Below are 15,790 nucleotides of genomic sequence, written 5' to 3'. Positions count from 1 at the left end.
TAATATAAAGCGATCTTTTGACGTCACAGTCAGTCCTACAAGGCGCCGCTATCTGTGCTGTGTGACGTCACGGCGAGGGGCGGGGCCAGCGAATTGCCCTTATTACGTTCATTCATAGCTTACACTTAAAAAGAGCAGGCGGCTCAAAAACAGTGCGTCTCCTGAAGTCAAAAAAGTAAGCCACGCCGTCCATACCTCAGGAAGAGCCGTAGAGGTAAGAATGCAGAATAAATCATCTGTATTTTAAGCCTGAACGTGGAGCTCCTGCGCCGGTGAAGTAGGTGAAAGTGCACGAGCGCAGCGCCTGCCCGGGGTATTCTCGTCCTTATGGCATGACAGGAAAACACAAGGCGATCCGGGACGGCAGCGCGGCGTTTTTTTATGAATAAAATGTCATTTCTGTTTTTGGTGTGTATGAATGCATGCACGCGTTTACATTGTGAGCACCTGGTAAACGTTGCACAACGAGGTCAGTGTGTGAGGGCATCTCCGCGAAGCCCAAAGCGCAAGGACGTTCACTTAGTTACTGTCGCCACGCGCAACAACTGCGCTGGAATATTATTGATTTTAGTTATCCGTTGCGACATTATCGGGGAACTTGTCAGAGTGTTTGTGCTCTTGCTACATAGTTTCGATTTGTTTTGGTGCCAAGTTAAGTTCACTATTGAGATTTCTTCCGAATGACGCAATACAACAAACCTTCGCGCGCGCGTCCTAATTTACATTTATGGAGATCAATGAACCGCACGCTGTCCGTTTAAATCAGGAACCGGTCAAATTATATCATTCTGCACTAACCCTCATGTTAAAGGGGATACTTTGCGGTATGACAGCAGCCACCATTCACTCAAAATGTGCAGAAAAAGTGAATGCAATTCCCTTAATTCTGGCTAGCGTCTAATTTTGTGTTCCTCGTAATATTAAGAATATATGAATTTTCATATTTTGGTGAGCTGGCCCTTTAAATGTAATAGTTCGTTAGGAGCAGGAACCATGCAAACACATACACACAAACGCGTTCCTTCTTCTATTGCGTGAATAAATAACTCGCGGAATATTTGATGCGAGCTTATTAAAACACGTTGAGCCGTAATGGCGCACAGCAGCGGTTAACATCAACAGAGTCTCGCGACCTTTCGCCTAGTTTCCATCTGCGCCGGCGGGTCACGTGATCGCCGCTGTCGGGGAGGGGGAGGGGGGGTGGGGGATTTGACTTGCTAATACATAACATAGCGCCCTTTCACAAAACATGACCTTCAAAGTAATTGTTTTGAAATTAAATTTGCCCCAAATTATGATACATTTATTACCGTCTAATAATATGTTTGTTATTAAGTGCCGGAAAGCGAGCGGTCGCGCGTAGTCGCAATGTTGACAATATAATAATAAATAGAGTTGCATTTAAAACAGCGAGCCGAACGGAATCTGTGCTGCTTCGTAATTGTTTTCAGATGGCCTTAAAAACCACGTGGTTGCTGACATTTGCAATTAGTTTCCAAGGACTCAACATTACTCCTCAAACTATTCTCTGGCAATCTCATTACCTTTGTGAGCAGGAAGTACTCTTTGGCACGCTTTTAACAAATACGCTTTAAATAATGTCTTTTTTTTAAAGAGTACACTTCACTGCGTGCTGATAGTTTAAAAGTATGGATGTTGAATGCGATTAGATGACCTTCAGAGTGCTTTTGTTGCTTCGGAAAGAATTAGGACTGTCATTTACAGCAATTTCATAATTCTGCTTGCATTGAAATATGATTAGTGAGCCGCTAAATGCCCTGACTTAAACTAAAATATATTATAATATAATGTGATTTCTAAACCACCTATTTAAATAATGTAATAACCTATTTTAGGTTAAAATGCAATATTACAAATTGCGGTTAAAACCGATTCTGTATTTGACATGTTTTAGTCTTTTTAAAATGTGCTTTAAAACTTTTTGTTTGACACGAGCGCAAAACGCACTTTTTTAAAAATGTACTTAAGCGCTTAAAGAGACACCGACGTGGAAGCGCACTCTCTTCAAGCACACTCGAGTGGCCTTTTTATGTATTTCTGCATATTTCGAAGTGCGCTACAAGCAGACCGCCTTTTGCCCGAGTGTATGACGGGACGGATGTGTTTGTAGCGTAAGCATTGTTCAGGTTGTCGAGCTGGTTCAGAGAAGAGTTTGCTTTGTCTGTTTCTGATACAAACCAGTTTATCATCTTTTAACACAAGAGAGCGGAATACACAAGGACGTACAATACACACTTTATAATGCCATCTGAAGTGGACCTGTATATTTATTATTACTACATAGTTTGAACTTTCATGTTATAATTGCTTCAAGTCATGCTTCACTGTGACCCACAAAGCAGCTTTATTTACATCAGAACCATGTTTACAGTACAAGCGCTCACGCGTAAGGTCACCGAGGTCACCGATGAAGCACATTCTGTAATCCGCTCTGTTATGTCGTAATGAACAGCAGAGCAAATGCGATTAGATTACATCTAATGTTTTGTTACGGCAACGACATATAGTGAAATTGACGTCGGGGGGGCTTCGTATTACCACGTTTGTTCGTTTACCAGTCCAAGGTGTAGAGTTTGTTTCGACAATAAAATGATACTCCATACATTTGTAGTTTTACTTCTTCCATTCGAACAGGGAAAAGCATGCACGCTGATGTGTTTTGTAATATATTCTTGAATACCACTATATAATATGCAGCATTTTATCATAGCAACCACTTAGAAAGTTCCAGCGCGGGCCTGTGTTGATGCGTCTTGTCTAATCTCTGTATGTCACAGTGTAAGTGTACGAGTCAGAATGGCAGAAGCGCATCAGGCGGTGGCCTTCCAGTTCACCGTCACTCCTGATGGCATCGACCTGCACCTGTGTCACGAGGCCCTGCGCCAGATCTACCTGTCTGGCATCCACTCCTGGAAGAAGAGGTTCATCAGGTTCAAGGTGAGCCCGCGACTGACCTCCTCATCCAACCGATTAAGGAGTTACTGTACATGAACTTGTAAATATCGATTTTTTTTGTGCTTTGAAAATGATCGCGAAGCCCGGTTAATGTTTGTTTACTGTGGCATTATTGCGTGTTTTCGTAGAATGGTGTCATGACTGGAGTCTACCCAGGAAGTCCCTCGGGGCTCCTGGTTGTTTTGGTGGGTTATATGTCCACCACCAAATATGCCAAAATAGACCCTTCCCTTGGGATGTTCACCAAACTGTCGAAACACCTACCAATCAGGTAAAGCACTGAACAAACGCGTTTTCTGTTTGGTTTATTATGATACATTTGGAAAAAAAATCTGGAAAGACGTTGTCAACAGGAAAAAAAAATAGCCATCATACGCAAACGGAAAAGTTCAGATCCTTTGCTTTGTAGTTGTATCGAGTTTTGTTTAGTTTAGTTGTTTTCTCAAAAAGTATAGCTGTTCAAAGTCCGAAAACTTACGCAAACACTGGAGGTCTGATTCTGAGTTTTTGTTTTGTTTAAAAAGTCAAATGCAAACTAAAAAGGTCTGATTCTTTGCTTTGTAGTTTTCGTTTTGTTTTGTTTAAAGAAACAAAATGCAAACTAAAAAGGTCTGATTTTTGCTTTGTAGTTTTCGTTTTATTTTTCGTTAAAAAAAAGCGCACAGCAAACCAAAAGACAAATCTAAAACGGAAGGTCTGATTCTTTGCTTTGTAGTTTAACTAGTACGTTTATTGTATCGTTTAGCATTTGTTTGTTTTCGTAAATTAGTTTTGTAACTAGCCGGAGGATATGTCTGTTGCAAATGTGCATCAGATGTTTCCGTTAGTAGTTCTTTTAATCTAATATCTTCAAAACAGATATTATAACAGTGTTATACTGTATATCACACGCAGTTCACCAACTTATTATATACGAGTAGTCATAACAAACAATCCCATGTCTCTTATACTCTTATTATAGCTTTCATTCACGTACTGTACAGCGCTGAAAACAAATCAAATAATTAATAATTGAAAAAATGAAGTAATTTCAGTGTTTCTGAAAGGGCAGTGCAGTTCATTTCTATCCTAACACCTTCCTTTTTTCTGCAGTAAGTACGTAACGGAAGAAGGCCAGCGTGTTGTTGGCGGTGTGCTGATTGGGACCGGGTTGTGGATTGCTGTGACTTTCGTAATGAGGAACGTCCTCAAGTGCTTGCTGTCCTGGCACGGATGGATGTTCAATCGCCATGGATCTCTGAACGTAAAAACTAAAATCTGGTTGGTGAGTGCGGCCTCGATGGACAGTCGATCACCTAAAAGAATAAGAATTCAACCCAATAATACGGTGTATTATGCAAATGTCGGCCATTTTTGATACCCGCATGACCCAGGGTTTTGTTTTTTTAGTTAAACCATACCTTTAACACACTCAGCTTTGTAAATATTTCCCTAGGGTATATTAAAAGAGAGTCCAAAGTCTAATGAGTTTGTTTCATAACGCAAGTTTTCTCTGCGTCATCGACATATAGCTGTTCACAAGAACTAGTTCAGTTTTATTATTGGAGGAACCATGCTTGTCTGATGTTTGACTCTTGACCCAGTATTAACGCTATTCACACAGGTGTTGGTGAAGTTATTTTCGGGGCCGAAGCCAATGCTGTACAGCTTCCAGAGTTCGCTACCACGGTTACCAGTGCCCCCTGTAAAAGACACAGTTAAAAGAGTGAGCAAAACTTTTTTATTGCATTTTAAAGCCGTTTTTTAGATACCAGTAGGTCAATGACTAAATGTTTTGTAATGCAGTGTTCTTTTAATAACCCTCACTCACATCTTTATGGTTTGTTTTTTGTCAGTATCTCGAGTCAGCTCGTCCTCTGATGGATGACGAACAGTACAAACGTATGGAGGGGTTGGCAAAGGAGTTTGAGAAGAACTTGGGCCCCAGACTGCAATGGTACCTGAAACTCAAATCCTGGTGGGCTTCCAATTATGTAAGTTCCCAATGAATGAATGAATTAATGAATGAAGCATAACTTAAATTTGAGATATTTTTTTTTTCATATTTGTGTAATGAGTATTCGATTGTTTTACTGTAATCCTCTCAGGTCAGCGACTGGTGGGAGGAGTATATTTACCTCAGAGGTCGAGGACCAATCATGGTCAACAGCAACTACTATGCAATGGTAAGACTGATACGCAATGGATAAAATCAACAAAAAAGACAAAAGGGTGAAAAACTAAAAGTAATTCACCTGAATATGAAATTAACGATTTTACATTGCGTTTTGCAAATACAGTTTTCCATAAATCTTCCATCTGGGTCGCTGCATCAATTTTGCGGTGTAGAAATAAACAAATTTCCATTAAGTATTGCTTATAGCACAAGCAATTTTTGTAAATCAATCATCCATATATATATATATATATATATATATATATATATATATATATATATATATATATATATATATATATATGGCAGAGAAATTATTACATTCACATGAAGTTTTGTTTGTGAAGCAAACATTTTTTTGATAAGTTTTCCACAGCAAAAGTGTGCAGAAATTAACTCATTTACATTAGATTTAGCTTGTATCAATTTTTTTAAATAAATTTGCCATACGGGTCACGGCACCAATTTATCGGCGGTTGAAATAAAACCAAATTTACATAAGGATTTACTTTGGTGTTATAAAATGACCATCTGGGTCACAACACCAATTTGTTTGGTGTAGAAATAAACAAATTTACATTAATCTTTGCTTGTAACACTAAATAATTGTATAAATCTGACACCTGGGTCACGGCACCAATTTTTGTAAAGTTGTTTTAACTCCAGGTGATTGTTTCAGGAGAGTGACGGTCCCTTTCTCTGTCTTTATCAGGACTTCCTCTATGTGATCCCCACGACACGTCAAGCCGCCCGTGCTGGTAATTCCATCCACTCCATCATGATGTACAGAAGAAAACTCGACCGAGCGCAGATCAAACCGGTGAGTGTAGATTCCACAACAAACGTATTCGTCAATACTTCCTTAACTGCTATTCATGATTTTTATCCCTTCGTTCTATGCAAGGATAATGTATTTATTTTACCACTGATGGAGGAAATCAAGCACTTTAAAGTGTCTTCATTTAAAGTAATGAGTTGCCATGAATGTAAAATGTTTTGTTATAGTTTTTTCCATACAAAAAATGAAGTGCACTGGGTGAACTATTGCCTTAAGTGTAATTATTAATGTTTCATAGTCTAGGTAAATTTATGGGTCAGTGGTGATAAGCACTACTCTGAAAGTTATATTAAATATTAACTACTTTGTTCTGTAAACTGAACTTTAACTATCACTAAGGTGTTTAATATATATTAATTGACTATGTATACGTGTATATATATATATATATATATATATATATATATATATATATATATATATATATACACACACACACACACACACACACACACACACACACACACATACATATATACGAATATATAAATGGATAACAATGTAAATATATGTATTTAATTTATATATACCTAATAAATATACACAATACACACATATAATGTCATATAATCATTAATAGTTCTCTTCTGGTCTCTCTTACCTCCCTCTTCATATCAGATGTGTATGTGTGTCAGTTTTTAGTTTTTTTCTTCTGTAAATGTATCCTGTTTAACGATGAAATCGGTCAAAAAGGCTGTTTATCATGTCATACCATGCCTGTCTCTCTCTCCAAAATCTGTGTGCATGACTGCGAAAGCGCCCCCCCCATCATAAACGATCTTGTGTTTTGTTCCTCGCTCCCGGACGCACGCGTGTGTGTGTTTGCTACGTGCGCTCACACACACACACACACCTCACGCACAGTTATACTTGCTGGAGAAGCGAGTGCCGCTGTGCTCGGCGCAGTGGGAGCGGATGTTTAACACATCCCGTATACCCGGGCTAGATACAGGTAAGAGGAGGGTCTCGCTCCGTCCCACTCCCTTCATCCGCTCCAGCAGCGCCGCCTCAGGACAACAGCACAGCAGACAGCGTGTCGACTGACAAGGGCTTTTTATTGGCTGATTTCTAGAGAGCAGGGTGGAAGACGGTGGATGTAATTATGATTTATATGATTTAATAAAAGCAGGCTACGCCAAATCACAAGTCTAGCAATAGCAGATGATAACTATAATATACATCGACGATAATAGTGATGCACAGATATATCAGACGATTATAGAAACAGGTAAATAGTTAAAGATAAGGTCAAACATAATTTATATTATATATTATTATAGTTTTTATTAAATGAATCATATAATAATATTTTCTCATTGTTATAATAACATTATTTAATTGTATAAAGTCATATAATTTATATACAGTTTGTCTGGATTTCTTGTCCATGTCCACTTAGATGTATATTTTTTATATAAAGATTACAATAATATATCAGTAATAGTGATGCAACAGTATTTTGGCCAAATATAGAAATAGTTGCAAATAACACATAAAAATAAAATACGCTTAATTATTTATATAATTCCGTCTCGATTAATTAATCAAATGACGTGCAAATTAGATTTGGCTGTGAAATTACCCACAAAAGAAGATTTAGACATTATTGCCATTATTGTGTTAAAGGCGCCACAGAATGGATCGATATAGTATTTTTAATTATTCTCTGATAACTGCTTAGATGGTATTTGGCTTAAATAAACGCAAAAAAATGTTTTTACATGTCAATAATACCCCCACAACAATAGGTGGCACCAGTTAAACGTAAAATACGTAATAAAATGATGCGTTGTAAAGAACGAGGCAGTCATGTTATTCTGATTGGATCAAACTTCCTCTGTAAGTGATTTTAAAGACCAAAACAGATTTAACTTCTACTGTTAAGACAATTTCAGGAGGCTGCTATGAGATGGATAGACCGTATAAAATCACGGCGGCTGCCGTTTGTGTCAAAAAGTGTACATTTTTAAATGCTATTGTTGGTACATTTTTACTAGCGGTCAACCGTACATTGCCAAACAAGCGAAAAAAGCAATATAAAAATAATTTAAGTAAAAGGTTTTCAGTAAAAAAAAACAACCAAGGGGCGTGTCTTATATTTGGGTCAGTACAGGGGCATTGCGTTATATGTATATATATTTGCGCTTAATAATAATTCATTATAGTAATCGTAATATTAATATAATGCAATATTGTAATTTTTGTATTATTTTGAATCACTTATATTATTAATTATATATATATATATATATATATATATATATATATATATATATATATATATATATATATATATATATATACATTTTACAATTTTAGAAATTTTATTTCAAGTGCTATTTATTTATATTATCTCTCATGCCTTTCTTGTATGTCATCCATCAGTCCCCCCGCACTCTTCAAATTTTAAAACACACACCAGACGACCACCATCAAATGATCCTAAACAGAAAATATCATATCTGTCTGTTTTGATTATTATTATTTATAGCTGTGCTGTTATCCCAAGGCCGGTCGTCACGTCGAACTCATCTCTCTCCCGACGACCCTTCTTCACTCCTTCCACTTTTCTCTTTTTAGTTTCCAGTTTTCCATGACCGTTTGGCTCTACAGGTACTGCGGGTTTTCTTCCTTGTTTTGGCGCCTGACCTTACGTTCTGCTTCACAGCTCATGGCGTTAAACACAATCCCCATGTGCTCCTCTCAGTACGAGCGCATGTTCAACACCAGTCGGGTTCCCGGTGTAGAGACAGGTAGAGCTTTCCCCTCTCGAACCGATCCGCTCTCAGAGCTGCATGAGGGTTTGCGATTCGGCATGGCTCGCGCTTCTGGAGGAGGCAGATGGCGAGGGAATCCGTTTTGTGTGTTCGACCCGAAGACCCGTTTGTGTGATTTAATGTTTAACCTGTTATCTGAAACGGGATGAATGGGGAACCGGGCGACTGATGCTTTTATTGCTACTCATTTATATCATGCTGTAATAAATTCAAGAGGCTCTAAAACTAATAGATATACTCAGCGACTTAATCTCCATTTAGAAGATTTATATAACATAATAGCCTAATAATGAGCTAAGCGGAAATGTGAAATTTACTTGCTGTATAAAAATAAAGATACGAATAGCTTAGAATAACATTACTCGTTTAGAGTTTGTAAAAAGTCATCGATATAACAAATAGGTCACCAATATAGAAGTATAATTTAGAGCGTATGTAGACTGTTAATGTCTTTTAATCTTCCACACACGTGATAAACAACATAGTTTCAGGCAGAGAGAACAAAAGCACACATTAAACTGAACTGAAACAAACTGGACTTAAATACACAAAGCAAATGAGTTCTTTAACGAGACACAGCTGAAGACAATGATGCAATGAACTGAAACCAAAAGTAGCACAGAGTCCAAAGATACAATTAATTAACAATAAAACACATATAATATTCAGTAATAATATGCAATCAACACTTAATCAGTCACACTAGTAAAAGTAACGACAACTACAATAATAATAATGATAGTTAAATAATAAACTTTCATTTAGGATGCATGTATACTAAAAACATTGAATAGTGATTACGATAATAATGTTTATGAATGCTGATTATTTTAATAGATTTATAATTTAGATTACATGCAGAAAATGTAAAATAATAATCAATAATAATAATAATAATATATTATTAACAGACTTAATCAGGAATGATGAGGATAATAATTTTCTATTACATACGACGATCATTAAAATACTATAATAATCAATAATAATAGTAATATATAACCAATGCACTTAATGAATAGTAATAATAATCATTATATATATATATATATATATATATATATATATATATATATATATATTTTTCTTTACTAATAAGTGTATATCATTTATTGATATTGTGTTTATGCAAATCCAGTGCAGAAAAAGTATCTGCGTGGCCTTTCTTCTCCTCCTCTGCTTTGCCTTGCTCACCTCAGCTTTTGCTTTGCTCGTCGTTGTCCACTGACTGCCATTAATCATTTAACGAACACAGACGACGCACGGCACGTTTTGTTACTAATCGTTGAACTAACTCTGAAATCATTTGAAATGTTTTCTTGCACACCGACACATCTCACGTCCGGGCTCTTCTTCAGACGTCCTTCAGCACATGAACGAGAGCAAACACATCGCCGTGTATCACAAGGGACGCTTTTACAAAGTCTGGATGTTTTATGACGGGCGGCTGCTGCTGCCTCGAGAAATTGAGCAGCAGATCGAAAGGATCTTGGCAGACAAGTCTGAACCTCAGCCAGGAGAAGAGCTGCTGGCCGCATTAACAGCGGGTGACAGGTGATTTTATATATATATATATATATATATATACACACACACATACATACATAGTGCTGTCAAATGATTAATTGCATCCAAACTAAAAAGCTTTTATAATATACAGTAATATATATGTGTATGTCTATATTTATGTATATCATGTATATTTTTTGAAAAAGTTTTAGCATGCGTTTTACGTATTTATAAAAATGATAAATATATTTAATATATATAAACGTGACATTTTTCTGAAATATATACATGCATGTGTAAATATACACGGTACATACACATATTATGTAAACTAATGCATGCAATTAATTATTTGACAGCACTGATATTTGCATTATTATTTTTATATTATATATATAAATATTTAATACGTAAAAAAATTTTTCTTAAATATATACATGCAGTGTGATTGTATTTATATATACATAATAAATATACACAGTCCACACTCGAGTTAAATTTTAATTATTACTTTTCATTACAGTAATTACAATTTTCAGATAGTTTTAATACAATTATTAAAAAAATATTAACTGTTAAAACAATATATATTTTAGATATCACAGTAATGAATGGAATAAGGTTTGTTTTTACTGGAAATTTCCGCTCTTTAGTTCATGAACCAGATGTTATTTCTTCTCGTTCTGTTCACTAAAATGTGATCAAAGCTAATTAAAGAAAACACAAAGAGCCGAGTGATTTTATCTCCGCTTTTGTTCCTCATTACCCAGAGTTCCCTGGGCCAAAGCCCGCTCACAGTTCTTCAGTCGAGGGAAGAACAAGCAGTCTCTGGATGCCGTGGAGAAGGCGGCTTTCTTTGTTACTCTGGATGACGCCGAACAGCGTTACGATCCAGAGAATCCGGTGCAGTCGCTGGACAGCTACGGAAAATCTCTGCTCCATGGAAAATGCTATGACAGGTGACTACGACCTCGACTCATTATATTTAAACCTGATTATTAACTTAATAAGTCATTTTATTGACGGACTGGGGTCAGTAAAACCTTACACACCCCAAACTTGTCAAATGTTTTCATTTGTTCACTTTTTTTGTCTTCAGGTGGTTTGACAAGTCTTTCAATCTGATTGTGTTCAAGAACGGCACTATGGGATTGAATGCAGAGCACTCCTGGGCCGATGCGCCCATCGTGGGCCATTTGTGGGAGGTGAATAAACCAGATATTGAGATAAACATGGGTTTTGGCTTTTGATGAATTGAATGCATCCCTCGAAAGTTTGTGTATATCTTATGACGTCTGTATTGTGGCAGCAAGTCTTGTCGTCGGATCCAGTGAGACTGGGCTATGCCGAGGACGGACACTGCCAAGGAAACCCCCATCCCAACCTGCCGGGACCCCAGAGACTGCAGTGGGACATCCCAGAGGAGGTCATTGAAAATGTTCGGTCCATTTCGACATGGTTTGCTTTCGTCCGATTCATAATTTAACACAGTGCCCTTCACAGTGCCAGGAAGTGATCGGCAGCTCTCTGAAAGTGGCCAAAGCTCTGGCGGACGACGTGGACATGCACATCATCCCCTTCAGCGACTTCGGCAAAGGCTTGATCAAGAAATGCAAGACTAGTCCCGACGGCTTCATTCAGATCGCCCTCCAGCTGGCGCACTTCAGGGTACGAGCGGTTCTTCGGCCTTTCTTTGGATCCTTCCTCGGGTTTCTGTGTTATAAGTCCTGATTTTCCTCCCGCAGGATAAAGGCAAGTTCTGCCTGACGTACGAAGCCTCCATGACGCGTCTGTTCAGAGAGGGCCGAACCGAGACCGTGCGTTCCTGCACCATTGAAACCTGTGATTTCGTCCGTGCCATGATGAATGACAAAGCAACGGTGGGACTTTGATTGACGGCTAACTCGTTTAAACAGTTAAAGCTCCCCACAATGAAAATGTTGTCGTTAATCACTTACCCCCATATTGTTACAAACCCGTCGACTGACTGCCAAGTAATGAACACTGCCAAGCTCCAGAAAAGTATGCAAGACATCGTCAGAATATCTTCCATCAGTGGTGCAACCGTAATGTTATGAAGCTACGAGAATACTTTGTGTGTGGAAAGAATAGTGTATGCTATGTGAAAAAAAAAATACATATACTGGTATATATACAGTTCTGCTAATAAGTTTAGAGATTGTGCAAGATAAGAGGGATTATGAAAATTGCATGTTCTTTTTTATTTAGCACTGTCCTGAATGAGCTCTTTCGTATAGCATATTTACATATCCTCCACAAGACAAAATATCAACTGAATATCTTAAAATGTTACCTTTCAAAAGTTTTCATACCCTTGAAACTTAACGCTATGTGTCATTGAAGCTCTGATGGACTATTCTGAAGATGTCTTAAATTACTTTTCTGCACTTGACAGTGTTCATTACTTGGCAAATAATGGGACGGACACAAGTCTCCCAGTTTTCATCCAAAAATTTTAAATTGTGTTGAGAGGACGATCGAAGCTTTTACAGGGTTGGAACGACATGGGGGTATATGGCTAAAACTTAATTTTGGGGTGGAGTAACTCTTTAATTGTGTTTGCTTCTTCATGCTAGTTCTCTCATGTATTTTTCTTAGAGAGAAGAGAGATTGAAGCTGTTGAAGGTGGCTGCAGAAAAGCACCAGGATTTGTACAGACTGGCCATGACAGGGAATGGCATCGACCGCCATCTTTTCTGCCTCTACCTGGTGTCAAAGTACCTCGGGGAGGATTCGGCTTTCCTCAAAGAGGTGTGAGACGCAGCACGAGCTAAAAACACAACCCATTTGTTGGATTTTGCTGGCTGAAAACATGGGTTGGGTTTGTTGCAGGTGTTGTCCGAGCCCTGGAGATTGTCCACCAGCCAGACTCCTCTCCAGCAGCTCGATCTGTTTGATTTAAAGAAGCACCCAGAATTGGTCACCAGCGGAGGGGGATTTGGGCCTGTAAGTTTGTTTTGAACAAGTAAAGAAACTTTGGGTGCGGTAAGATCTTTTAATGTTTTTGAAAGAAGTCTCTTCTGCTCCCCCACGGCTGCAGTTATTGGATCAAGAATATAGTAAAACCGTAATATTGACAAATGTTATGATAATCTATGATTTTTTGGGGAAAGAAATATTTCCTCTTTTTAGATATATATATATATATATATATATATATATATATATATGTATGTATGTATATACACACAGACAAATGTTTATTTAATTTTTTTGGCTTTTTTCCATCATAGGTTGCTGATGATGGTTATGGTGTATCGTATATTATTCTTGGAGAGGATCTCATCAACTTCCACATATCCAGCAAACACTCCAGCCCGGAGACCGTGAGTTCACTTTATTAAATTTTAAATGTAATATAAAATATGATGAAGTATACATAATAGTAACTATAGTTATTATATGATTAATAATTGTATATAAAGATGTTTTTCAGAAATGTATTATTCAGCATCCGGTGCAATCAGCAAGGATGCATTCAATTCATCAAAATTGACATGAAAAACATTCATAATGTTGTAATATTTTAAAACATTAAAATATAAAAGTTACTTTAAGCTGTAATATATTTTGATATTACTGATTTACTATATTTTCGATCACATAAATTTAGCTTTGGTGAACTTAGATGTTAGCAACATTAAAAATCTGAATGGTAGTTTGTTATAATATTAGTCAAATAATTGATAATATGATGGAATAATGCTGTACATATGTAAAATAGAAATGTTGCCTTTTTTTGTGATTTATAGGACTCCCACCGCTTTGGAAGTAACATCAGACAGGCCATGTTGGATATCCTGTATCTTTTCCAGCTTGACAACAAAGCTAACAACAAGTGATCTCTCTCTTCTTGTTTTGTCATTTATCAAAAGGGAAATTATTTGAAAATATTTGAAACAGAAGGCTGATCTTCCTTAGGCACGCGCAATTGTAATTGTATGCAGCATGCTATCTGGGCATTTTGAGTTGTTTTTTAATTTGTATTTTCTTTGTTCTGGGATGTATTAATGCACTGTTGCCTTGATCTCTAGAACGGATGTGAATGGGCTAGAAATGTTCTTCAGAAGATCCAGGAAAACCTGTGGCCTTTTTGTGCTGCTGTACATTCACTTTTTCTGCTTGTTTTTAGACGATTATCTCAGACTCAGGTTTTCAACTAATATAATCACTTTATTTTGACTTGAATTGTTTTTGAAGTAAAACTGTGGCAGGTTACAAGGAAGCTATACAGGGAAGACAAGCCAAATATTATAAACATGTAGGGCAATGATATGTTATTTTCTTTCACTTTTTTTAAGCATGGTCAAAGAATTGCAGTGTGTCAGCATTATCATATATATATATGGTCATTTTAATTTATTTAATGACTCGCCAACACGCAAAAAACTCATTACTACAAATAATGTAGTAGTTTAGCTGTATGTTCATACTAAGACTTTGTCATTCTGAGTGCACTAACAAAACCAAAAATACAAGAAACTGTGATATCACTCACAGTTATAAGGCACAAAACGATTTATTTCTGTATATGTTGTTTCTTAGTGGCAGTAAAGTGTGCTATTTATTTATCAGTTGCTCATCAAACATTTCTGAAAGTGTGCTTATGGATTTAATGAATAATAATTATTCTTGATTGTAAACACATAAATGCAAATGAATACAATTTTAAGGGAAAATGTCACTTGATGTGCTGTTCAATTTATCAAATATATTTGTATCGTATTTTCCACAGTAGACCTCATTTTTTCAGCAAAAGGTGTGATATAGGAACTGTTCGGCATTGTTACTGCAATTCAAAACACATTTCAAAACAATAAAAGTTCACTTTTAAGATCGCATTTCGCTTTTTCTGATTGTGTTGATCGGGCACTGAAGTACATTATTTTACTGTGTTTAAAGATTTTTTGTTTGTTTTTGACATTGTTTCGCTGAAATGTAATTTTTTCAAATTGTGTAGTTTATTGAGTACAATCATGAAGTTCATATGAATATATCACCATTCGAGTAATATTACAGTACTCAAGCAGCTCCTGGAGTTTAGCTTCAAACCTGATTAAACAAACCAGCTAGTCAAGGTCATGGACCTCTTTCATAAAACAAATTTACCAAATAAGCTAGGCTTATTTCAGTTAGTCTGACTTGTTTCGAACCAAATCAGCTGACAATACGTCAGACTAACTGGCTTATTTAGTAAACGTTTTTTATGAAACGAGCCCTAGGACTATTAAAAGCTTCCTGACAAGTTTTTGGAGCTGGTTGAAGTTAAATGCTAGCCACTGCTTTACTAATGTGTAAAGCTTTATATTTTATTCCACCACTTGATGGCAATATATACTACTAACATTAAATAAATACCCGAAAATTATAAAGAAACCAAAGGCTGAGATACACTGCATTCTTTTTGGCTGTCGCAGATGTCACAATCGCTGCAATTTCTGATGGACAGGAATTGTTTCACAATGTCAATCTTTCATTGGGGGGGAACCATGACAGCACCTCTGGTAGAACCAG

General features: G+C 36.8%; 1 protein-coding gene across 2 annotated transcripts; it reads left to right on the top strand.

Moving 5' to 3' along the window:
- Positions 1-84: 84 nt before the first annotated feature.
- On the top strand, positions 85-15,117 carry cpt1ab (carnitine palmitoyltransferase 1Ab (liver)). 2 transcript variants are annotated; one of them, XM_043227724.1, is made up of 19 exons: positions 85-214; positions 2,799-2,958; positions 3,105-3,247; positions 4,069-4,240; positions 4,580-4,681; positions 4,812-4,949; positions 5,064-5,141; positions 5,844-5,951; positions 8,638-8,722; positions 10,105-10,300; positions 11,026-11,214; positions 11,355-11,460; positions 11,565-11,681; positions 11,759-11,923; positions 12,001-12,135; positions 12,875-13,027; positions 13,109-13,222; positions 13,510-13,602; positions 14,029-15,117. In XM_043227724.1, exons 2-19 carry the CDS (start codon positions 2,818-2,820, stop codon positions 14,116-14,118), a joined length of 2,325 nt encoding a protein of 774 aa, XP_043083659.1. In that variant the 5' UTR covers positions 85-214; positions 2,799-2,817; the 3' UTR covers positions 14,119-15,117. The 2 variants fall into 2 exon arrangements, with proteins under 2 accessions (XP_043083659.1, XP_043083658.1); XM_043227723.1 differs by lacking the exon at positions 8,638-8,722 and adding an exon at positions 6,834-6,921.
- Positions 15,118-15,790: the final 673 nt, after the last annotated feature.

This window comes from Puntigrus tetrazona, chromosome 25, assembly GCF_018831695.1.
Source record: "Puntigrus tetrazona isolate hp1 chromosome 25, ASM1883169v1, whole genome shotgun sequence".
NCBI lineage: Eukaryota > Metazoa > Chordata > Actinopteri > Cypriniformes > Cyprinidae > Puntigrus > Puntigrus tetrazona.
This window is presented reverse-complemented; position numbering and strand designations above follow the sequence as displayed.